The 27052-nt window shown below is 42.5% G+C and overlaps 1 protein-coding gene across 1 annotated transcript in view; it reads right to left on the reverse strand.

The window, feature by feature from the left end:
- Positions 1-27052, reverse strand: part of LOC147001150 (uncharacterized) — an 83400-nt gene that overhangs the window by 50519 nt on the left and 5829 nt on the right. Inside the window, exons 2-3 of the mRNA XM_085830230.1 lie at positions 13809-13935; positions 13546-13606 (exon numbers count right to left, since the gene is read on the reverse strand). Coding sequence (XP_085686356.1) covers positions 13546-13606; positions 13809-13935 — 188 coding nt within the window. The remainder of the gene's footprint in view (positions 1-13545; positions 13607-13808; positions 13936-27052) is intronic.

Here is a 27052-nt window from a genome sequence, read left to right on the forward strand (position 1 = left end):
TTGGAACCAGGCTTGATGCAGCAGGTTCTTTTGGATCACTGAGCCAGCTATGTAATGACTCACACATGGGTTCCTGATTGGCTGGGATGACAGGTCATATCAACAGTGTTCTGATGCTGCAGGCCAAGAAGCCAGCAATGGCCTTCCCCCAGTAGCCAGGGGAATGGCACGGGGCCTCTAAGACTGGTTCTGCATGGTCAATGACTGAGGCTGCCCTAGCCAGTGGCCAGCACCCAACACTCCTGGGACGGTCCAGCAGTAACCCAAGGGTGCTGAGCCAGGCCTAGCATATAGCATGGTAGAATATCTCTCATTGCTTGTGAATGAGCCTATGTGTGTCCCTCTCTAAAAGGAACTGCAGTTTACTTCGTCAGGCTGCAATGGGACATGCAGATTTGGTAGTCCCTGGGTCAATCCCTGCCTACAGCCTTCCCTTCTAGCCATATGTTCTTGCTACCTTGATTTCTCTGAGTCCTGTCTCCTTAGCTGTAAACCAAGAGTGAAGGTCCCTGTGTGTGGAGTTTACAGCCTATTTCTATGAAAGGAAACAGAAGCTATGAGGAGACAGACAAACTGAACCACAGGCAAATGCTCGGTGGGGACATTAGAGGACTTTTACTGTGAAAGACCACAGGCTTCCTCAATGAGCTCCATCTGAGTACAGCACCCTGTGAGGAGGGAAGCCACCGAACTGAAAATCTTCTCTTGCAGGTCACACCTAGTGTAGTGCCATTAAAAACCATGTTCTGTGCTGGTAAAGAGCCTGGGGTCACTGTGATTTGGAAGCATCCCTGGGTAGGGTCAGTGACGTCCTAACTCCTGTACTTCAAACAGGAAATGAGGGGAGGGAAGGAACGATGTAGCCAGGCAAACATCAGAGCAGGGACCACAGAGGCTCCTGTTGCTGAGGGGCAGGTCTAGTACAGGGGCCCAAGCACCAAGGGCTTGCTAGACACAGGGTTGGGGTTTCAGGAGGAAGGCCCCTTCTCTCATGGCCTTCCTCCTGAAGGTCCATGCCTACTGCTTGGGAATAGGAGTGTGAGGGTTAGGGACCCTCAGGCAGTGGCTCACACTTCATACCATACACGTTGTAAAGTTTACAGACACACACACACCCGAGCACCCCTTCACCAACACAGAGATGTGTTACCTCACTGACTACTCAGAGGCTCCCATCCCTCCTGGCTCCTGTGATAGCCCAGGAGGAAGAGCAGTTAGAAGGAGGACTCCTCAGAGCACTACATAAGACTCCGGAAGATATTTGTCCGGGGAGCTCGCTATTCTTACACACAGGAATATGAGTCCTTTGCTCATTCATTCATCCAGCCACCTTAACCAAGTACGCATGGACTTGGCCTGAAGATGTGCTGAGCGAATGACCCTAAACTTCGGCAGATGGAGAATATGCTGACTGGTGGACGGGAAAGATGGATGCTGAGAGGAAGCCTCACTGTGCTCAGAGGTGAGTAACTATGGCCCAGAGAGAGCAGGAACATGTGGAGAAATTAGGGAGGAAGGGAGTGGGTCATTATCTACTACCGCAGAGCTGTCACTCAGTACACGTTGAGCTCTGAGCTGCAAAGATTCACTGCACCCCATCAGCATGACCCTTCTTCCCATCCTCTCTGGCCACGAATATCTCCACTGCTTCTGTATCCATCCCTATGGCTGCCACTGGGCCTTTGCTCCCACACCTTCTTCAGGCTCTCTCCGAGCTCACATCTCTTAGCCTTCCTGGAATACTTTGACGAAAAGGGAAGACTCTACATACAACCTTCTATGCCTAACATCTTTCCAGCTTTACTTTTTTCCAATATTATAATGAGTTCAAGGCCCAGGCTTTACTTTGCTTTTCTTTGCCATTAGAAACCAGAGCGCTCAAGATCACTTGGGACAGTGTATATTCTTAATACATGCTGAGCATAGCCATACTGTCTGCCAAGGTAGACAGCTAGCAGGAAGGCTGTGCCCCAGACTTGTACATGCTTTCATCCACAGGCAGGTGGGTGGGAATGGTGGAGGTGCCAATCATCAGAGGGATCTTTCTACTGATCATCCTCTGACTTCTGACCCCATAGCAAAGTTCTGACATAAGATTAAGAACTATCTGACCCAGACTCTCCTCATTCAGTGCCGAGGTGTGTGTGGCTACAGAGGAGTCACTGGGTGTACACCAAAGCATCCAAGGGCCTCAGGATGAGAAGAGGCACTATAGGCTAGAACTTGTACTCCTCTGACCTCTTTGTCTGCTCCAGCTTCCAGACATCAGTTTCCAGGCTTGACTGGACCCTACCATACACTTGTGCATGGATGGCATCTGGAGTCGAGGACCCTGGGGCCTGGAGGTACATATGCAGTTGACATTCAGTCATATAGACTCAAGAACTGCTCTCTTTAGCCCCAGCAGTGCACACCGTATTCCATTGTGTCTATTTTCGATTGAAGGGACTCAAAGACCCTCTTTCCGAAGACAAGGGCCTCTTTCAGGTTATCTCCTTCAGACTTACTTACAACCTGGACAGAATGTCTATGGAATGTGGGGGAGTGAAGAAAAAGGCAGCAGGAGATATCCTCTCCCTCCAGGAGATGAAGGCCAGAAAGGAACTCCACCCAGAGGAAGTCCTGAGGACACCAGGTGCCATTAAAATCCCTCTATGAATGCTATAGGAGCTTCTGTGTCTGGGGCTGGGTGTAGGGGTGAGGGAGACCCAGCCACTCCTAGGTTTGCTGGGAACTGCTGGTCTAAGTCTCTAGGGAACTAGCTGCATTTACCAGAGCCAGGGACAGAAGTACTGCTTGACATTTGCCTCTGCATGTTGCAGACCTCTTGAGGTAGCAGCCATTGGGATTAGAAAGAACCACGACACATGCATAATCTCAGAAACAATGGTGGTGCTGCTGGCCTCATGGTTAAGTAGGCCTGGCTCATCCTGGTACTTACAGGGTTCTTCTTACCTCTCAGCCTCCATTTCATGACCTGTCCTCTGAGATCTCTGAAGAGACTGTCCCCACAGTCTCTGCAAATGGCAACCCTTTCATCCTCAGCTCTAATGCTCTGCAGGCCTATTGGCCTCGGGGTGACTTATCTAGGACCAAGTGGAGGCCAAGGCAGAGCAGGGATCAGACCCACTGGAGGATGATGCACAGGCTCGACAAGCTGCTAGACCATGCCCATGGAAAAGAAGACCACAGGTCATATAGGGCACTGGCACCTGGGTGAGCTCACAACATCCCTTCACGTACCCCAAGTACCCAAGTAAAGCTGATTGTGTGTGTGTTTACGTGAGTATGCACGTGTGTACTATGTGTGCATTTGTGTATGCATGTTCTCTGTGTGTGTGTAATTCCTATGATCCCCCATTAACAGAAGCCTGGTGAGATACTGGTCACCCTCAGCTGGAATAAGATTGTCACAAAGCCAATGTGGGTGATGGTCATGGCCATTGCTCTATGGATTCAGGTGACTGGGCTATCCAGATGCAGCTGTGTGTGGCTCCTAGACCTTTTTCTTTTCTGGTCATTAGGATGCTTGATAGAGTATCCTGGCTGGGCTTGGGAAGGCTCAAAGGAGCACCCAAGGTCCTGCTGTGGAACTTATTAGGAGTGACCCGAGCCAGGCCTTTTCCTCAAAGCCCATATTGCCCAGACATGCTTTGCTGGCTCAGAAAATGGCACATAGAAAGTATACACATGGAGTAAAAATATGTCCCAACTCAGACAGCACACTACTGTCACCAATCTGGTCAAAGATACACACAGTCGGCATCATGAATATAACTTAGCCCCCCTTGTAGAGCCAGCTCTGAAGGCCATCTCTTTCCTCCCTGTCTGTTCCCAACATGGGGACTGGAGACCTCTTCCCAGTGAACAGTATTATGGGACTGTTCCTAAATAGTCTTGTACCTCACTCAAAGCTGTCATTGTACCCTGAGATCCTCGGGACAGACCAAGGAGGGAGGCCCAGTGTTACCTCCATTTTCTTGAGAGGGAAGATGGGGCTCACAGGGAGGCTAGTAATTGACTCAAGAGCTAAGTGGCAGTCAGAATGGGATAGGAAAGTCCTGTCACCCGAGCACAACTTCTCTTCCTAGGCTACAGCACTGTCTCAGTTTCCCCTTATGGTGCAATCTCTCCATTCCCAGCAATGATCATACTTGCAATGTTCTTACTGAACAAGCACTGGTTTGGCCCAGAGTCTGTTCTAAAGAGCAGGAGGACCTAGGACTCCCCTTGCTCTGCAGACTCGGGATAGTGGTGGAGACTGGGTGTCTGCCCTCCTCCCACCCAGCCAGGTAGACTGGACACCATGAAGTCAAGAGGGCATCACTTCATTCATCACCTTGCATCAGTGCCTAACCAGGAGCTATAAACAAAGCAGGCACTCAATACTCAGTGCTTTACAAAGGATTACCCCTGAATTCAGACAAAGACCAAAAATCCAAGATCTGGACTAGAAAATCCATGCACTTCCCTAACAGATATGTGCACATTAGTGTGGAAATGTGCACGTTAATGCAGGTGCCCATTGAGGCCTAAAGACAGCAAACCATTCCCCAGAGCTGGAGTTACCAGTGATTGCGAGCCTCTCAACACGGGAGGAAATGAACTAGCATCTGCTCAAAGAACAGTAAGAACTCTTAAGCATGGAGCCACCCCACCAGTCCACATATGTATTTTTTTAATAGATATTTTCATTATTTTATATTTCAAATATCCCCTTTCCTGTTTCCCCTTTGAAAATCACCTATCACTTGCCCCCCTTTCTATGCTCCCCAACCCACACACTCCTGCTTCCTGGCCCAGGCATTCCCCTATACTAGAGCACAGCACCATCTCAGGACCAAGGGTCTCTCCTCCCATTGATGACTGACTAGGCCATCCTCTGCTACATATGCAGCTGGAGCCTTGGGATTCTTTTTGGTTGGTGGTTTAGTCCCAGGGAGCTCTGGGGGTACTGGTTGGTTCATATTGTTTGTCCTATGGGGCAGCAAACCCCTTCATCTCCTTGGGTCCCATATGTATTTTTAACTGACTTTATTTTAGGGCAGTTTTAGATTAATAGAAACATTGAGAGACAGGCACAGAGACATTCCCTGGGCCCAACTGTATCTTATTACAAGAAAATAAGTGTTGGCCATGTTTCTGTTTTGTCTGTTGGGTTCTGAGGTTACAAGTGGGCAAAATCACATCTTACTTTCAATTGCATTTCAGTCATTGGGCACAAGCAGTTTTTACAGCCAAGTTGTTGTGGTATATATTACTTGTGGATTTCTTACCACCACATAAATTATAGAGGTATTAAATAATAATAATAATAATAATCAAAGAAGAGAATAATAAACTAATAAGAAATAGTAATAATAAATAATATGAAATAATAAGAAATAATAAAATAAGAAATAATATTAATATGATGTAATAATATATTAAACAATAATAATGTGAAATAATATCAAATAATAAAATAAGAAATAATAATTATGATTAGTAATAATAATGATTATAAGCATTAAAGCACCATCATGGGGCTAATTTCTCTACTTCTTTACTAAGAACTGTGAGATATCACTCGCCATATTCTTTTTTTTTTTTTTTTTTTTTTGATTTTTTCGAGAAAGGGTTTCTCTGTATAGCCCTGGCTGTCCTGGAACTCACTTTGTAGACAAATCTGGCCTAGAACTCAGAAATCCGCCTGCCTCTGCTTCTCAAGTGTTGGGATTAAAGGCGAGTGGCATCATGCCCGGCTCACTTGCCATATTCTGCCCAGGCTGCTCATGCTCCTAGGCTAGCCCTCCTGGCCATGCTCTCCCAATCCATCCACCCATGGGACCTTTTTGCTCCTTCTTCTTCCCTCTCCTTCATGGTCTCTTCCAAAGACACCAAGGCCCGGAACTGAAAGGCCATCAACCTTTCTTCTTGCCAGCTGCAGGCATTAGATGTGTTTACTGATTGACCACAGAAGGTAAAAATGATGTAATCATAATCCCCAAATTATCGTAAAATATGGGTCCAGAGTCGGGGATCTGGTATTAGATCAAATGTTACTCATACTATTTCCTCTCAGACAGAACGTCTAAAACCTAGAACGTAACAGTTCTTTTAGGCAAGGCTACATCAAGCTAAACATATAGACAGACTTATCTATAGATAGATGGATAGATAGATAAATATATATATATAAATTTAAAGATATATAGACCTTTATATATAGATTTTTATATATATGAATATATAGATGATATATGTATAGATTTAGTGATATAGGTATAGATCTATAGATGTATAGTATATAGTGTATAGATAGGGGTATACATATATAGATATATACATATAGATGTATAGATAAGTAGATATATAGATTTATAGGTGATATATAGATGTATAGATTGAAGATCTATTGATGATATAAAGAAATAGAGATGAATAGATATAGAAATATATAGATCGATATATATCTATATATTGATATATTGTTGTAGGGGGAAATGTCACACAAGGACAGGTCAGTGTACTGACTTCAGGGGGTGAAGAGGATGGCAATCAGATAGGAAAAACAAATCTGTGACCTAACCTGGACTCTTCAGACCTCCCAGCCAAAAACCAAGGAGCATCCAGGGTCTGGCTCATTGCCCCAGGCACATGTGTAGCAGAGGACTGCCTTGTCTCTCTGTCCACAACGGGACAGGAACAGGATGTACTTAAATAAATAAAAAACATTAATTAAAAAAGGAAAAATTGAAACATAATTGAATATATATATATATATGTGTGTGTGTGTGTGTTATCTGGCAGAAAAAAAAATGGCATTAAATCAATACTCTTTGACCTGGCTACTGTGTGCAATATCAGTTACTGTGATCTGTCACATGACACACAACTACAGCCAATGGCCTGTGTCATAATCATCTGAGCTAACTAAACCCTGAAGGTGCATTGGACATATCTCCAAAATCAGAAATTCAATATTGCTTGGATCAAGCTAAAGTCCCCAATTTGCATATCTATCAATCTGGTCTGTCTTCATTCACCTGACATGAATAAATACACGCTGGAAAATTACAAAGTTGCTCACCCTGTCACCATCAGCTTTTTTTTTTTTAATGGTGACTCCAAGGTTAGTGATAAAAACAGGTGTCTCACAAAAAGTAACTCTTTCAAAAAGTGCCTCACTTGGCTACCTGTCCAGTGTAAGGAGAAAGAACACCTTGGGATAAATCACACATCTGATTAAATCGAAGCTGAATACTTAGCTTAGATAGCGCCATTCCATTCCATGACAATGGTACTCGATAATGTAATAAGGACCAGCATTTATCACTCTCTGGCTAATGACTCTGAGCTCATTTATATTGTCAAAGAAGGTCTTAAATCTTCCAACAAAGCTACATTACAAGAAAAACACTATAACCCCAAATGTATGGAGATGACAGAGTTCCTTAAAGAGGAAATGACCAAATCACTTAGAGAAATCCAGGAAAACAAAAAAAATTGGAGGAAATCAATAAATTCCACAAAGAAGTCCAGGAAAACACAAACCAAAAAGTAGAGGAAGCCAAAATTCCTATAAATAAAGCCAAGAAAGAACACACCAAAGGGTGAGGTAAACAAACTATTCAATACAGAAAAGTTGAAATAGAAACAAAAAAGAAAACTAAATCTTAGGAAATAGTGGAAATAAAAATTTAGGACTAGGCCGGGTGTGGTGGCGCACACCTTTAATCCCAGCACTTGGGAGGCAGAGGCAGGTGGATTTCTGAGTTCGAGGCCAGCCTGGTCTAAAAAGTGAGTGCCAGGACAGCCAGGACTATACAGAGAAAACCCTGCCTCGAAAAAAACCAAAAAAAAAAAAAAAAAAAAAAAAATTAGGACTGCAAAAAGGAACTACAGAGGCAAGGTTCACCCACAGAACACAGACATGGAAGAAAAATCTCAATCATTGAATAAGCAATAGAAGGAATGGGTAAATCAGACAATAAAAATGTTAAGTCTAAATCTTCCTGATATAAAATATCATGGAAATCCAGGACACTGTAAAAGGACTAAACATAAGAATACTTAGGAAGAGAGGAAGGAGAATCCTCACTCAAAGTCTCAGAAAGTATTGACAACCAAATCCTAGAAGAAAAACTTCCTAACATAAAGAAAACACAAGAATCATCAAAACACCAAACGAAAGGGATCATAAAATAAAGTCTCTTCCCTGTGTAATAATCAAAACACACAGTTCAAGGAAAGAATACTAAAAGCTGCAAAGGCAAAAAGCCAGAAAAAGCATAAAGGAAGATCTATTAAGATCGCAGATGTCTTCTTGGAGTCTGTAGACACCAGAAGGGTTTGCACACATGTGCCGCAGAAACAACAGGTGCCTGGATTTTAATATGTAAAAAAATGACTATACTGTAAATGGAAAAAATTAAGATAGTCCACGATAAACTCAAATTTAAACAACCTCTCACTAAATATACTGACCAACACAAAGAGATAGAGATAGAATCTAACCCGAGGAAGTTAAGGATACAAAGGAAAACACCGGTAGTAAATAATCTCTTACTGTCTACAAAAGAAGGGAAAGTACACACACAGTCCAACACCAACACCACCCACAGCTGCAACAACAACAGCAACAAAATACAAGGAGTTAGCAATCACCATTTATTGACTCATTCAATAGAAATGTTTTGATTTGGGAGAAAATGTAGCTGTAAGTTGGCCCAGGACTTTGAGGTGTTTGTGTTTGAAAGCTATACAACTTTCTGTCTCAGGTTGGGTGTGGGCAGTGAGGTTTTGAAGATAAACTTCTGAGTATACTTTTGTGTCTCTCACTGATCAGTAGTGACTTAATTCCAATAAATTTTTTTTTCCTTTTTTTGTTTTCCCAGACAGGGTTTCTCTGTGTAGCCCTGGCTGTCCTGGAAAGCACTATAGACTTGTTGGGCCTCAAATTAAAAAATCAGCCTGCATCTGCCTCCCAAGTGCTAGGATTAAAGGAGTGCACCACCACCACCCAGCCCAATAAATTCTTATCCTTTGCATTGTCCTGGAGTGTGAGTTGTGTTGAACCTGACTGGACCCAACAATGTAAACGCTTTACCACACTGCTGACATTCATAGCATCCGTCTCCAGTATGAATAGTCTCATAAAAAGAAGAATATACATAAAAAGAAGCTCAATGAAAAAGTTCACCATACTAAATAGATTCACAATGTTTCTACCTAGTTCAAATTCTTCCATGATGAAGATGACTAGAAAATTGTGCAAAGGCTTTCCCATATTAAATATACTCAGAGGGTTTCTCCCTCAGCCTTTCAGTGGCTAGGAACAGATCTCATGACCAAACCAACTCTCAGAAAAGCAAACATTTAAATTGGGGTTTCTCTGCCATGCAGTTTGTCTTGTGTATGCCTAAACAACTATGACATGCAAAGGTTTTACTACATTCATAACATTGACATGGGTTCTCACTTGTATGTGACCTTTTATGTCATTGTAGATGACCGTGAAATCAAATGCTTTACAACACCAATTACCTTCCTAAGGTTTCTGTCTTCTATGTGTTCTTTGAAAATAATGGAGACTATAGAGTTGTAAAAAGTCTTTACCACATTGATTATAGAGACAATAACTTTGAGAATAGGCTTTATCACATTGATTACATTTCTAAGGTTTCTCTCCATTATGGGTTCTTTCATGATAATGGAGACAACTGTGACCTGCAAAGGCTTTACCACATTGATTACATTCATAGAGTTTCTCTCCATTATGTTTTTTTTTTTTACATTTCAATCTTTTATTAGATATTTTCTTCATTTACATTTAAAAAGCTATCCTGAAAGTCCCCCTATACACTGCCCTACCCACCTACTCCCACTTCTGGGCCCTGGCATTCCCCTGTACTGGGGCTTAAAAAGTTTGCAAGACCAAGGGGCCTCTATTCCCAATGATGGCAGACTAGGCCATCTTCTGCTACTTATGCAGCTAGAGACATGAGCTCTGGGGGTATTGGTTAGTTTCTATTGTTGTTCTGCCTACAGGGATGTATACCCCTTCAGCTCATTGGGGACTTTCTCTAGCTCCTCCAATGACGGCCCTGTGTTCCATCCAATAGATGACTGTGAGCATCCACTTCTGTGTTTGCCAGGTATTGGAATAGCATCACAGGAAACAGCTTTATCAGGAAAGTATGTGTTCTTTTATGATATTGGAGATGACTGTGACCTGTAAAGGCTTTACCACATTGATAACATTCATAGGGCTTCTCTCCAGTACGTTTAGTTTTCTGACGTTGGAGATGACTGTGAGGTGCAAAGGCTTTACCAATTACGTTCTTAGGGTTTCTCTCCAGTATGTGTTCTCTTATGACATTGGAGATAACTGGGTCATGCAAAGGATTTACCACATTGATTACATTCATAGGGTTTCTCTCCAGTATGTGTTCTTTCATGACGGTGGAGACCACTGTGACTTGTAAAGGCTTTACCACATTGATTACATTCATAGGGTTTCTCTCCAGTATGTGTTCTTTTATGACATTGGAGACTACTGAGTTGTGCAAAGGCTTTACCACATTGATTACATTCATAGGGTTTCTCTCCAGTATGTGTTCTTTTATGACATTGGAGATAACTGTGACGTGCAAAGGTTTTACCACATTGATTACATTCATAGGGTTTCTCTCCAGTATGTGTTCTTTTATGACATTGGAGACTACTGAGTTGTGCAAAGGCTTTACCACATTGATTACATTCATAGGGTTTCTCTCCAGTATGTGTTCTTTTATGACATTGGAGATGACTGTGACTTGCAAATCCTTTACCACATTGATTACATTCATAGGGTTTCTCTCCAGTGTGTGTTCTTTTATGACATTGGAAACTACTGCGTAGTGCAAAGGCTTTACCACATTGAATACATTCATAGGGTTTCTCTCCAGTATGTGTTCTTTTATGAGCTTGGAAATTACTGAGTTGTGCAAAGGCTTTACCACATTGATTACATGCATAGGGTTTCTCTCCAGTATGTGTTCTTTTATGACATTGGAGACCACTGTGTCTTGTAAAAGCTTTACCACACTGATTACATTCATAGGGTTTCTCTCCAGTATGTGTTCTTTTATGACATTGGAGATCACTGTGACTTGTAAAAGCTTTACCACATTGATTACATTCATAGGGTTTCTCTCCAGTATGTGTTCTTTTATGACATTGGAGACTACTGAGTCGTGCAAAGGCTTTACTACATTGATTACATTCATAGGGTTTCTCTCCAGTATGTGTTCTTTTATGATATTGGAGATGACTGTGACGTGCAAATGCTTTACCACATTGATTACATTCATAGGGTTTCTCTCCAGTATGTGTTCTTTTATGATATTGGAGATCACTGTGACGTGCAAACGTTTTACCACATTGATTACATTCATAGGGTTTCTCTCCAGTATGTGTTCTTTTATGATATTGGAGACTACTGAGTTGTGCAAAGGCTTTACCACATTGATTACATTCATAGGGTTTCTCTCCAGTATGTGTTCTTTTATGACATTGGAGATCACTGTGACTTGTAAAAGCTTTACCACATTGATTACATTCATAGGGTTTCTCTCCAGTATGTGTTCTTTTATGACATTGGAGACTACTGAGTCGTGCAAAGGCTTTACTACATTGATTACATTCATAGGGTTTCTCTCCAGTATGTGTTCTTTTATGATATTGGAGATGACTGTGACGTGCAAATGCTTTACCACATTGATTACATTCATAGGGTTTCTCTCCAGTATGTGTTCTTTTATGACATTGTAGACTACTGAGTTGTGCAAAGGCTTTACCACATTGATTACATTCATAGGGTTTCTCTCCAGTATGTGTTCTTTTATGACATTGGAGATGACTGTGATGTGCAAATGCTTTCCCACATCGATTACATTCATAGGGTTTCTTTCTAGTATGTGTTCTTTTATGACATTGGAGATGATTGCATTTTTTAAAGGCTTGACCACATTGATGACATTCATAAGGTTTCTCTCCAGTATGGGTTCTTTTATGATATTGAAGATGACTGGGTGTTGGAAAGGCTTTACCACATTGGTTATGTTCATGTGTTTTCTCTACAATTTGTCTTCTTATAGGACATTGGAGATGACTGGGACATGAAAAGGCTTTAGAACGTTCATTACATTCATAGAGTTTCTCTCCACTATGATTACTTACATACCTGCAATGAAAATTGGTACATGTGATATGTTTACTACATTAATTTCCCTATTCAATCATTCCATCAAGATGAATAAACTTTACAAATTGGTCTAATGATAAAGATGGACCGGATCATCTGGTTTTGTCACTTTATATATGTTCATGGTGTTCTCCCTCATTATGGGTTGTTTTTCATCTTTCGAGATATCTGTGATGGTTATTACATGGCTAACATTTATAACATCCTTTTTATATGGGATATTTATATGGTGTATTTCATCTATATGAGAAAAATAGAACAACTCATAGCTTTGTAACAGGAATTGCTTTCATAATTTTTCCTGTAGCGTGAATTGTACCACATTTGACTGTGAACCAGGACAAACAAAAGAATTTTCAAATTCCTAGTACCCAGAAAGATTTTCTACAGTGTGAGCTTTGGGAAGTTCCCAGTAAAATTAGAAAACCAATTCATAGCAAAGTTTTATCATATTCAGAATGTCTACCAAAGATAGAATATGACAATTTTCTCAAAGTTCTGGGATAGAAAGCGGTACATTACTTCTTTCAATATCCCTATGCTCAAATAGCTTTTATCCACTGGGACACATGATATATATATTAATAGAAGAGTAACAGATGAAAGGTTTCCACACTGCATTCACACTGTTTGACTTTTTGTTAATCATAGACGTGTAATATATGAATTAAGGTTTCTCCTATGACAACACTCTTGATTCTCATAAACTGTACCCTAAACAAATGATCAATTTCACTATAAGAATATGAGCATCACCAACTTTCCCATGGATATTTTGCTTATCGGAAGGTTTTGCATATATATTTATCACTATTCGATGTGCAATATCTAAGTCTTGTAAGTCTATACACATTATCAGATCAGTATAGCTCTAATAGAGGTACAAATTGAATAAAGGTATCCCTTAAGGCAATGTTTCCTCGCCTTTTTTTTTTTTAAAAGGAATGCTTTGATAAATAAATCACATAACTACATCTAGGCAGTACATTTTTTTTAAGAATAGTATTATTAGGGCTGGAGAGATGGCTCAGTGGTAAAGAGCACAGACTGCCCTTCCGAGGGTCCTGAGTTCAAATCCCACAACCACATGGTGGCTCATAACCATCTGTAACAAAATTTGATGCCCTCTTCTGGAGTATCTGCGGACAGCTACAGTGTACTTATATATAATAAATAAATAAATATTAAAAAAATATTGTAATTATAGTTACACCTCAGGTATTGACATTTTACACTCCTGCTTTGATTTAGAGCTTCCATATCATAGTAAAATTTCCTTAGAGGCATAATTGCATAAGCTTTCACGTGAAAATTACCTTAGATTTCTTCTTGAACTTTGACAATGTCTTTCAATATGATGGTTTTCCCAAGTGTAGCCTAAAAGACAATACCAGAATAATGAATGATACAGTATTGGAAATAAGGCAAAATTCAAGGTACTGTGAATTTTCACATCACTGGACACTATTTATTCAGCTCAGTCTTCCTTGTTCTCAATTGTAATAGCAGAGCACCATCACTCACCAAGAGACATGTCTTCCCACTATTTTGAAAAGCAAAAGAAAATTCACAGTCATACCTATAACAGTGAGGTTCCAGTAGGTCTCCAGCATCACATCTTTGTAGAGACTCTTCTGGGAAGGATCCAGCAAATTCCACTCTTCCCCAGTGAAGTTCACGTGCACATCATCATAAGTCACTGCATCCTAAAATATCCCATACATGTGTACATCACAAAGCATGGTACTGACATCATTGTAAATCAAATGTACGCTTCCTTGACCATATTCATATTCATATTACATATTCATGTAATTCTGGTGCTTCCTCCACTGACTTCCTGACACAGAAGTTATAACCTAAGTACTATAACATTTTAAAGGAAATTGAGTTGAAGGTTCACCTGTGTTGCTTATGATCATTTTAAATAAATAGGGTAAAGACTTTCGAGAGGAATTTCAATTGTGAGGGAGATGTAGGGTGAAATAGATCAACAGTACTGAGCACATATCCCCGAAATTGTAAGAAGAATCACTAACGAGAAAAATCATGGACAAGCAGGGTGTATTTGTTCATGTCTTTAATCCCAGAATCACGGGCAGGTATACGTCATTGAACTGGATCCCTGTCTGTTCTATGTAACACATTCCAGGACAGCAAAGGTTACATATTAAGACCCTTACTCCACTGCAAAAATCAACCACGGAGACAAAAATGATAGAAAGAACTCAGTTGTTTACTACAGTTCCTACAAAGAAGTATACATTCCCTGCACTTATGTACTCATCTAGCAGAAACAGGAAGTGTACCGCTTTAAACTGCAACATTAGTAAAACTTTACTGGCAATCAAAGCACATTTAGTGGACCAATGGACAGATGAAAATATTATTAATATAAGTTTTGAACATAAAAAGCAGCATAAGGCAGGAGATTGCCATAACTCAGCCGTGGAAAGCTATTGCTTGTCTTCCAGATAACAGTGGTCAATTACTAGCATTCCCGTGACCCATGGCTTTATGAACAGGAGTTCTGAGTCCACCTTCCAACAACACTAACGAGGTGGCACACATGATATTCATATTCACACACACAGGCAAAACACTCCTATTTATTTAAAAATTTCAAAACAAACACAAGAGTTTGGGAAAACATCAACACCCAGAATATAATGTCTCTGAACCCTCAGGCAGTATTGATGTCATGAGCATATGCCATCCTAAGAAATAGACTATAATCTATGTGCCCACGGCGTACATAGGGGGCCCCAACCCCACTCAAAGGAGAAACAGAGGAGATTGGGAGGAGGGAGTCTGTGAGGGCAGGGACCTAGAGTAAGGACAGTGGTCAGGGTGATAATGAATATCTAAATTATAGGATTAAAAAAAAAGGAAAGAAAGAAAAAGGAAAATTTTGAGTGTATATACACTTTCATCTCCCCAAGATGAATCTAGAAAGACTCCTGCACTGTTCAAACGTCTAAAGTCTCTGCTGACACTCAAAACAATATCTTGACAGCCACATCAGAAAGCAAAGTTGCAAAATCAAAAAGCAAGTTATATCTTTCTAACACAAAATGGCACTGAATACCCCTTCCCATTCCAATCGATAGGAATGTGCACATAGGGAGAGAAGATTGGACAAAGGCAAGAAAAACAGCAGGGCAAACATCAAATCCTATAGCTTTGTCTCAAACACATTGGACTTCAATTCCTAAAGGCATAGATGGTGCTCTTCCTGTAACTTCTCATACAACTCTCAGTTTGGGTACTTCATCTCCCTGTAAGCATCTCTCCATGGCAGATTTCTCAATGCGTTAGTTTTCTCCACAACCTGTGGTCACAAAATGCAACTCAAGCATCAACCTCACCACTTAAATGCAAGGAACTCAAACAGAGTCTTCCCTGGGATCCTGACTCTGTCAAAAGATGGCTGGAGTGGTGCTAAACTGAAACCATAGAGAAAGAATCTATGACCATGGTATTTTCATCTTTCAGTTTCCAGAAGCGGCACGATATGGATGATCCTGTGAAGTTTTGCTTCTAAATTAATGGACCCTGCCTCCCTTGAACCACATTTGCAGCAGGTTTTGTTTAAGGTTCCATCCTGGGATGAGGAAACACGTTGAATAGTCCTTCCATTAATTTAAAACATAGCAAGCCAAAGGAAGTACTACACTCAGGGTACCTTCATAGGCGCATACCCACAAGGGCATTTGCTCCAATAAGTTCACAGCCACTTTATTTATAACAGTTAGAAACAGGAAAGAATGCAGATGTTCCTCAACTAAAATGTGGACACAAAAACCATGTTTCATTTACAAAATGGAGTGCTTCTCAGGTATGAAAAACAAGGACATCATGAATTTTGCAGAGAAATGGGTACAATTAGAAACTAATATCTGGAATGAGGTAACTCAGGCCCAAAAGGACATGAATGTACATACTCACTTCCAAGTGAATAATAACCATAAGTATAGGATACCCACAGTGCACTTCATAGACGGAAAGACAGTAAACAAGACATGGCACAAAAGAGCATGGTTGAATCTCACTCAACGGGTTATGAAAGAGACAGAAGAGGTAGATGGAAGGGAGAAACTGGATGAGACAGTAGTTAAGAAATAAGAAGGGGAGTGTTAGGAACAAGTGTGGTAAGAGACAAGGGCCAGAGAGCCAGGAAAATGAAATGAAATCAGCAGATGCTGGGAGAGAGGGGGGTTAGGGTGGGGGCATCTGTATAATGTGCCTGAGACTATGAATGGGAGGGCACAAATGCGGCTAGGGAGGTGATCTTAGCTTAGATATAAAGCATTGAATTATGGGCCATGAAGAGGTGACATCTTGCAGTCAGGCAGAACCACCAGTGAAGTGTTCACTACACCAAGAAAACCAAATACCTTTACTCCCAAAATTTGTTCTGTCTGCAAGTAAGGCATGCACAAAGTTGAAACAGAGACTGAGGGAATGGCCAAACTATACCCTGCCCAACTGGTAACCCATCCCATGGGCAAGCACCAAGGCTGGCATTACTGAGGATAATTTGTTATACTTGCAGATAGTAGCTTAGCATCATTGTCCTCTGAGTGTCTCCATCCAGCATCTGACTGAAACATATGCAGAGACCCACAACCTAACATTGGACAGGGCTCAGGGAGTATTTTAAAAGAGTTGGGGAAAGAATTGACGGCCTCTGTAGGAATAGGAAGTCCATGAGAAGACCCTCAGAGTCAAATAACCCAGAACCTAGGAGACTCTCAGAGATGGAGCCACCAACCAACGAGCACACACAGACTGGGATGGAGGCCCCCACCATATATGTAGTGGATGTGCTGGTCAGTCTTCATGGGGTCCCCAACATCCAGAGCAGGGCATGTCCCTTAAGCTGTTCCTGACTGTGCAAACTGTTTCCCTAACTGGGGTGCTTTGTCTGACATCAGTGGGAAAGGATGTGTCTAACCCTGCAGAGACTTGACATGCCATAGTTCAGGGATACTAAAGTGGTTCCCACCATCCCTGGGGAGATAAAAGGGAGTCAGTAATGAGGGACTGTGGAAGGTGGAATGGGATGGGTGTAACAATTAGAATGTAAATTGAATAAAGAAATAGGGGAAGTCAGGTCTTGGTGGAGCAGGACTTTAATCCCAGCACTCAGGAGGCAGAGGCAGGGGGATTTCTGAGTTCGAGGACAGCCTGGTCTACAAAGTAAGTTCCTGAACAGCCAGGGAGACACAGAGAAACTCTGTCTCAGAGGAAAAAAAAAAAAAAAAAAAAAAAGAAATAGGAAAATTGAACAAATAATTATCAGTTGCATAAAAATATACAAATCAGGCAATATTTTTGTTTGTTTGACCTACTCAATATCTCAGGGCATAAGCCAAGTAAAAAATTTTCTAGTTTTCTTTTCTTTTTTTTTTTTTTTTTGGCCAAAATATCACAGAAATGACCTCTTCCTAAAGTTTTCAGTCTATTTTCCACTGAAATAGTATGACCTCAACTTCCTGTGGCTGCATTACTGTAAACGCTCCAATCTTCCAGATCCTATGGGAACAACCGATTAAGCTCCATATACAGCTTTCTATGACTTTTGCCATTTCAATTTCTGATATTTTCCATATTCCTTCAATAGAGAACAGAGATTCTGTCCAACAGCAAAATCAGCTTTTGAAACAATTGTTGTTGTTGCTGTTGTTGTTGCTTTTGTTGTTATTGTTCTGCCTTGCAACTCTGCTGCTGTGATGGTTTCCTCTGAGCAGAAGCATCTCAGGTAATAAATGTTTGTTTTACATGGTTCTGTCAGATCACAGCACATCCTATTGCGAGCTCAGACTAGAAACTAAAGCTAGAAAATGAAGGGAAAAATATTTGACAAACACTACTTCCTGCCTTGCTTTCTTGATTGGTCACTCTCTCATGCTCTGTAGCCTCCCTCAGCCTTGGAGCAGGCTGAGCCAGACGTTGACCTTGCTGCCATTAAGAAGGAGATTACCTAGTGTCTTAGTCAGGGTTTCTATTCCTAAACAAACATCATGACCAAGAAGCAAGTTGGGGAGGAAAGGGTTTATTCCCCTTACACTTCAATACTGCTGTTCATCACCAAGGAAGTCAGGACTGGAACTCAAGCAGGTCAGAAAGCAGGAGCTGATACAGCGACCATGGAGGGATGTTCATTACTGGCTTGCCTCCCCTGGCTTGCTCAGCTTGCTCTCTTATAGAACCAAGACTACTAGCCCAGAGATGGTCCCACCCACAAAGGGGCCTTTCCCCCTTGATCACTAATGGAGAAAATGCCTTACAGTTGGATCTCATGGAGGCATTTCCTCAACTGAAGCTCCTTTCTCTGTGATAACTCCAGCTGGTCAAGTTGACACATAAAACCAGACAGTACACCTAGGGTAGAGACTTCTGACCTTGATGGCCCTATTTGCTCTTCTCCAATACTCTGCTTCCTGCTGAAAGGTCCTGGAGACTATCTGGAGACAAGCCCTATAGATCGCCTATGGGCTGGCTCCAGGCACAAAGAATGGGCTGGCAGATGATGGGCCTACCCTCTTTATAAGCAGGGACGCTCAGTAAACTTCAGAGGCTTTGAACAGAAAGGTTTGTCTTGGCCTCATTCTTTTGTTGCCCTCTGATCTCTTTCAGCCCCGGGATGCCTTTCAGGGGAACCCAGTTCACATGGCCACAGGCGGCTACAATGCTCACCTAGCTCTCTCATCCAACCCATGTCCACTTGCTTCCCAATATTGCCACCCTTCATGGAAGAGTCTTCCTATATCAATTATCAACACTATCTCTCAGAGACATAGAAACCAGCCATTCTGATGAGGGCACACCTGCAACTGAGGCTCCTTCAGATGACTGTAGCCTGAAATGTTGAGTTAAAACAACTATGACACAGAGACAATAATAAATGAGAGAGTTGTAAAATTCCAAAACCAATGATCTAACCATCTCATTACAGGACCCCTGCCACCACATCAGGGAGTTGGAGTAGTGTCTGAGCCAGGATAAAATGGGAAGGGCTCCTGGCTCAGAGCATGGAAGGATATGGTGGAATGGGGAGAAGGGAAGCTGCACTGCCCTGTGGTGTGGTGTCCTTAACCCTGGATTCCCAGGCCAGGGAGACCAAAGAGGTGGCCAAACAGCTGGAAGGTGAATAGAGGAGTAGATTGCCCCACAGACCTGGAAATAAGACTGCTGGTCTAAGGAAGATATGCTAACTTTGCTGGAAGGGATGAAAAACAACCTCCTATATACTAACAGCTCCAAGTTCAAAACTACAGAGTCACATATAGACTGAGAACAGGGTTGTTTAGAAGGGGGCAAAATGAGTTCTTTGTCCTTTCCACCCTGTTTTGCAGGGTCTGATTTTACCCTGAATGTGGTCATAAAGAGCTCTCTGTCAAGGGCAATTTAATGGGTACAGGTCCTCTTGATAAGAGGGATTTAACCCAAGGTGGAAGGTGAGTAACTATATCAATTGGGATGGAAACAGTCTCATTTCCTCTCTCAGTTAGAGAATACTAAAGTGGCACACACATAATAGAGGGCCACGAGGGGGCGGTGAAGGCTAAGCAGCAGATTCCACCACTTGTACAGAGGAGAAAATGAAGACAGGATTGGCAGCTGTGAGCCATGGAGCAGGGTTCCAAGACTGCTGTAACTTCCCAGAAATTAAGGCCAGGGGCACACAACCCCTGTTCCAGGGTCTGGAACATCTTCCTAGCCCTTTGTAGCTACGACTCGCCAGCATTTCCACTTCACTGGAGTTCCACATTCACTATGTTCATCTCACTCCACAAGTACTCAAGAAAAATAAAAAAACCAAGGTACACAGACACATTTCTGACAGACAGGTCACTGATGCAAAGAACAACAATGACACATCCTAACAGCGGTCTTTCAAGCGTTCCGATGGGTGTCCTGAGGGTCTTGGGGTTCCAGTCAAAGCATCAAGGTTTTATGCCTAACTCACAGAAACTGTAATGAACAGCACAGAGCCTATTGCAATGCAAACACACAGAGGCCTTTTTTATGACCTCAGTAACAAGGACTCGCAGCAGTCAAACTCCCATTAGGTACAAACTGAGAGATCAAGTCTAGAGGTTTTGAGTATTTATTGTAATTACAACAAGAGTGGGGAGTTTGCATACAAATCAGCATTGTAATATTTTGAAAATTGTATGTCTGGCATAATGTGCAGGTACCAAGCAAGGGGGGCAAAAAAATCTGACAACCATGATGGGTAAGCTGTTTCTGTTTTTGGTTTCTATAGGAGGTCTTAGTTATCTCTATGTAGCTTAACCCTGCTGATGTACCTTAACTGGCTGTTGATAAGGGGATTTTGTCATGGGATTTTTGCTGGAATGTACAAATGTACATTCTCAAAAAGCAAACTGTTTGGGATTTACAAACTCATCTCTGTTGCTGAGCCCCTGATTATAGACAGAAACTCCTGGTTAACCACAACCATGCCTGTCCGTAGACTAGACTTTGTCCAAAGACCTACCTCACTCTCTGTTACTGCAGACCCTAATATCAGCTGCCCTTAACACTGGTAAAGAGTAGCAGTGGAAATATCCTCTCCTCCTGTGCAAGCTTCCTATAGATACCATAGACAATCCCCACCTGCCTATCCATTCCTGCCTCATCCCTGTGTCTCAGCCCCCACTTGGGCAGATACTCCCTATTCAACCACATTCCATGACTGAAAGGACACAAGGTAAGCTTCCATAGATCAACCTCATGATTGATTGATTTACCACAGGTTCAATTTTCCCAGTTGTTCCAACATTGTATTAAACACCATGGGCTGCTTGACCTCTCTTCTGACTACGGCTCCTTGTGGATTACTAAGATCTTCTGTTCCTGCCTGTCGCTTCTCCCAGATTTTAATATCACAAAGCATCCCCTGTTGACCATACCTACAAAATAGGTCAGTAAAATAGGAAACTGTCAGTGAACACTCTCTTCAAATCCATGTATCAAACAGTAACCCAGGAACAAAACTCCCACCCAAAAAGACAAACCCAGAGGTCAATAACCACCCAAACAGAGATGGCTACACACCAGCATAGCAACATAGAGAGTAACAGCCAGGAACAATTGCAACCAAGAAATCCAAGCTATCCCATCACAGCAGGTCTGAGAAATTAAAGCATGCAACAGATAAAGTGCAAAAGAGGTTGTTTGGGGGAAGGGAGAGGAGTGAGAACCTGGGGAAGGGATAGAAATACATAAGAGGACCTGCAGACAGACACACAGACAGGGAGGAGAAAGAGAGCCATGAGGGGAGAGATGACAGAGAGTGTGCATGTGCAGAGAACAGAGACAGGGAACAAAAATAGAGAGCTGCTATAGCTGGTGGCTGATGTATATAAAGCACGCCTGACAACAGACACAGGGGATGGAGGCAGGAAATGACATAAGGAGTTGCTAAGTCCCTAAGAGCAGGACATGAGATTACCTGACAACTACAGAGGCAAGGTTCACCCACAGAACAGGAAAGGAAGACAGAATCTCATGGATTCAAAACGAAGAGAAAAAATTGATATTTCAGTTAAAAAAATGTGGATTCTAAAAGTTTCGTGGCAATAAACAACTGGGACTTCTGCAAAATATGTGAAGGCGAAAATTACAAACGATTGGAATAGAAGAATATCAGCTCAGAGGTCTATCATTTTCCAATAAAACCACAAAAAAATTCTGAAATTATTAAAGTCCCTTTCCCAAATAATAATAAACTCACTAAACATGTGATGCAAAAAATATGAAAAAACTGCAACAGAACAAAAATTAACAAAACCTAAACAAAACAAAAACAAGTATAATGTATGAAATCAGACCTATTAGAATTTTACCTGTTTTCGTAATGTATAAATAAAGACAAAGGGGTTTGGACATGTGTGCTACAGACTCAAAGAAACCACCCTTGTTTTCACAAGCCAGCCTAACTAAGGTCCAAAGGATTTGGGAAATGATAGGGAAGTTATTAGAGGTCACCCCTGATGGAGCAAGTGAGGAGCAACACGAGAGACCTCACAGGTGCTCACATATGGCTTATACTTCCCATCTAGCCCCAAAGAGGACTCACCACCCCAGCTTCCACTGCTCAGCACCCTGCCCCTACCCTCTGTGGGCAGTAACCCTGTGCTCACCATGCCTCAAAATCAGAGCTTCCCTGAGGTCCTCTCACAGCACCCAACAGCAGAGCTCACAGCAGGACACAGAGAACCATTCAAGCCTGCACAGCCACAGTGAACTTGGGGAAAGGCACTCGGAAGATCCTGCCTCCTTGTCTGACTGGCTGGCCTGCCTGTGGAGACCTTGATTGGCCAGTGGGTCTCACCCTTCCTCCAGGTTAAAGTGTGCTTCAAATCCAGGGCCACACCTTTTCCAGATCTCAGGTGTGGTTTGCACTACATTAGCATTTGAGCCAGTCCCCAAGAGGACTCTCACCCCTCCCAGCCCTGGGGGAGAACTCACCATTCATGTGGGGCACTGGGCTAAGCATGGACAGGGTGGTCTCCAGTTGAGCTGAGGTCTGAACCCCGGAAGGGTGATAATTCACCTATGTGACAAGGAAGGCATCAATTCCCTCATGCTTCTGGAACTCAGGCTCCTGCCTAAGTTACAGTCCCCCACCCCCACCCCAGCCACCACAAGAGAAGCCTGGCTAAAAGTCATGTAGGCAAAGTCCCAAGCTTCTGACCTTCAGGCTAAACTCCTCCCCAGTTACCTAGCAACAGTAAAGACCATAAAAAGGGATGTTCAGCCCCGCCTATCTCTCTTGCTCTCACTCCTTTGATCTCTTACCTCTCACTTCTTGCACTCCTCTCTCCTCTTTCCTTTCTCTTTGACCTCTCCTCTCCTCTCCTCTCCTCTCCTCTCTCCCTCTTACTCTCTATCTAGCCTTCCCCCTTCTAGCCTTCTAGGGGGGCCTCTCTCTCTCTCTTCTACCTTCTCTCTTTCTCCCTGCCTTTCTATAATAAAGCTCTAAAACCATAGAATATCTCCTTTCATCAAGGCCCACTAAGCTTGGAGGATGGGATAGGCTTTCTCGTAATGAGCCCTTTCTAATCTCCCCATGGAAGGCCTTCATGTGCTCCAGTCAAGATCCACTGTGCTCACTCTCACAGGTGTGGGAACCTCTCATCCCTCTTCCCTCTCTCCCATACCCCAGGGCTTTAGGAAAGTAGCCCCAGGGCTCCCAGGTTGGGCTGCCACTTGTTCACACCCAAAGAGTGGGTGAAAGACTTAGATGCACACCCAGGGCTGAGCAAAGAGTGTATGGCAGCTCTCCCACATCTCTGTCCAGAGCATAGGTGGAACTCTGGCACGGTGTGGGCCTTCCCCCCCCCCTTTCCTTTCTTCCCCAGGGCCCCCTTTTAGTTCCTAACACGTTCCAGCTCAGGGTAGTCAGCTGCCTGCTCCTGTTCTCTGTGAGAAATGATCCTGCATTACCAGGACCTGACTTCAGACCTTGCCTGAGCTTGCCTCACAGCACTTGCCTTCCTCTTCCTGAAATCCAGAGGAAGAGCTTGCATAGCCCATTACCCAAGGTGCAGTGGGGTTATCAATCTGAGTGGGAGGGAGCCCAGGCAATGAACATTAAAGAGGGATTTTAGGAAACAAGAGTTTTGTTTGGGGCTCAGTGCTGGGCTCAGGGAGACTGCAGCTCCCTTTCACCAGATGATACCAAACAACCCTGGGAGGAAAGCCAGAAATATAAGGGAAACACTGTTGAGCCTTCTTGGTAGCCAGCACATCGCCATCAGTGGCAAAGTAGAGAAAAGCCACAGTTGTATTAGGACAGGTTCTCTAGATAAACATATCTCAAATCAGAATGAATTTCTCTGTGGATGTAGAAAGGAAATTTAATAGAATGTCTCTCTAATGTCTAATATAGAAAGGCTATCAGCCAAGGGAACTTAGAAAAATCAAGGACGGGTTATCTCATGTTGCAGGTTATTACAGCTGATATTCACTATGTACCAGAATTCTGAAGAAATAAGTACTTTCCAATGCCAATTTTAAACCTCAAACTAGCAAATCACCTTTTCTAAAATACAAAAATAGGGCAAGTATAAACAATGAAAGAACAACCCTGTTCATTGTCTTTTATGTATGTAGGATGCCAAAAGAATCTATTGCCTAGATTGAAGGTGGATCTGACAATCTCAAAAGATCAAGATTAAGAAATGGTTTCTCACTTCAAAAGGTATAATGAACACATTTCCCTCACAGTAAGCAGGGTTAGACTTAGGGTTAGCCTATTAGAGGGTTACGGTTAGGATTAGGTTTCATAGTGTTAGGGTTGTTAGAGGCAAGGCAATGGTCAGGAAGCAGGGGTGAGCTGAACTGGAAGGTTTATTATTTATTTGTTATTAATTTATTCTTTGACAATTTCATATTTGCACACAGTATATCTTGATTATTTCTATCTCTCATTCCTACCTCTACCTACATCCTCTCTGACACTTGCACCTTCATGTCTCCATTGTGTCTTCTTTTTCCTCCTAGTTCCCCCATTTCTCCTCCCCCTCCATCCCCTCCTCCTCCTCTTCTTCCTCTTCTCTTCTTCCTTCTCTTCCTCCTCCTTCTTCTTTATCACCATCACCATCATTAGTACGGTCACTTAGTGCTGCCTGATGGAATATTACTCAATATCTGTTAGGCTGGATCTTGTGCATATAAATGGAATGGCACTGCCCAGGGTGCAATGGTCACATTATATCCAGAAAACAAGTGTTTTACCAAATGTGTCCTCTGATGCAATTTGTACTCCCTCTTTTGCCATGTTCCTGTGGGTATTAGTTTTGGAGACTTTTTCTTTGATCTGAGAAGAATGTATCCTGATGATTAGGACAACCCTAGGTGGAAGGTTTGTCCCTAACAGTTACCTTAATTGGCATGGTTTAGCTTGTGCCCCTCTAAGAAGCAGCAGCCACCACACACAGATCTCCTGGCCTCGAAGACCCAGCCTCAATCCATTCACTATGAGACCTTTATGTACACAACCCAGATGGTTTTCTGGAACCCACAGCCCTAAGGGACCAGGCATATTATTAGACAACTCACTCTGTGGCAGTGAAGGCCTCTCAGTAAATGCCTCTAGAGGTTACAGAGGCAGCTCAGTTGGTAGAATGTTTGCCTGGCATTCAAGAGGCTCAGAGTTTGATCCCTGGCACCACATAAAATAAAGATGATGAAACATGCTGTAACTGCAGCCTTCGAAGGTGGAGGTAGAGGCAGGAGGATCTGAAATCCAAAGTTATATTTGGTACATAGAGTTCAAGGCAACCCTGAAGCCCTGACTAAAAAGTAAAACAAGAAAAGAAAAGCCTCTAAAAAAAAGGGCCTCTAATGCCTCCCCAGGGGTTAGCACTTGATATCTCTGGAGTTGTCAGTCTTGGCTCCTCTAAGTTGACAACAATGGAAGATGGCCTGCAGAGACTCAATGGACACTAGCTTGCACTAAGGAAACCCACCTCTGTACAGTGAAAGGACATAGAAGAACCAACCAGAGTGGTCAGAACTCCTGTTTTGTCAACTGCTGAAACCCAGAGTCACATGACTCTATGGTGCCTATATGACTGAAAGACCCACAACGTGAGGACTCCCCCAAGTTCTGACTCAGGAGAGGCGACACCCCAAAATCACCCACAAGAAACGGTCTTGCTGCAAATTGCAAGAGGATTTTTATTCAAGAGCGCTCTTGGGCCCATGGTCATACACCACGCAGGGTGTATGTAGAGGACCTTGTGTATGTAGAGGACCTTGCCCCCCTCCCCCCCGAGTAGCTGAGTAAGGGGGTATTTAAAGGAAGAAACCACAACTCAAGGAGGTGGGGAGGGCGTTGTTGGAAAATACCAAAAATACCAGTTAAGAGTCACAAGGAAGTGTAAAGTCACAAGTGTCAGGTTATCTCTCAAGACAGTTTCTAAGAGCCCCTAACAATCTAAGAGCCCCTAACAATAGCACATTTGCATTGCAGGTTCCAGTAATGGTCAGGGTGCCATTCTTTGAATTGAACCCAGGAATTGGGTGGGTGGAGGAATGTCGCTATCTGTTTTATGACCAGAACCTGGAGCACTAAGCCACAAAGACCACACTCCCAAGCCTGGGCCTAAAAGCCTCGAATTTTGTTTTTACTTTGCTATACTTCTTCATGACCTCTCCCAAAAAGAAATAATTTAATGCTTTCTTACTTTACAATTACTTTTCTTTATTTTTTGAAATTGTAATATAATCTAATCATTTCTATTCTCCAAACCAACCCACATATCCCTGCTTCCTCTCTTTCAAATTCATAACCTCTCTTTTCATTTGTTATTTCATACATATATGTATATTCCCTAAACATATAAACACAGCCTGCACAATCTGCATAATATTATTTATATGTCTGGCTTTGGTGCTGACCATTTGGTATTAGGCAACGAACTGGCAAAAGCACATTTTCTTAACATAGAATTAAAGCTCATAAAAATGCTAGTTATAGCCAGGTGTGGTGGTGCACCTCTTTAATACCAGCACTCAGGAGGCAGAGGCAGGTGGATTCATGGGTTCGAGGCCAGACTGGTCTACTAAGTGAGTTCCAGGACACCCAGGGCTATACAGAGAAACCCCGTCTCAAAAAAAACACCCACCACCCAAAAAAAAAAACCCAAAACCAAAACCAAACAAATAAACAAAAAACAAAAAGACTGCTTTCAATACAAGTCCTCTAGACAGCCAATCCTCACAGTAGACCTGGTCTCTACCACTAAGGCATGCTGGACAGTGCCACTTTTACCTTGGGGATGATAGGAGACCCATGCT

Source organism: Mus caroli, unplaced genomic scaffold (assembly GCF_978045245.1).
Source record: "Mus caroli unplaced genomic scaffold, Mus_caroli_1 scaffold_14, whole genome shotgun sequence".
Taxonomy (NCBI): domain Eukaryota; kingdom Metazoa; phylum Chordata; class Mammalia; order Rodentia; family Muridae; genus Mus; species Mus caroli.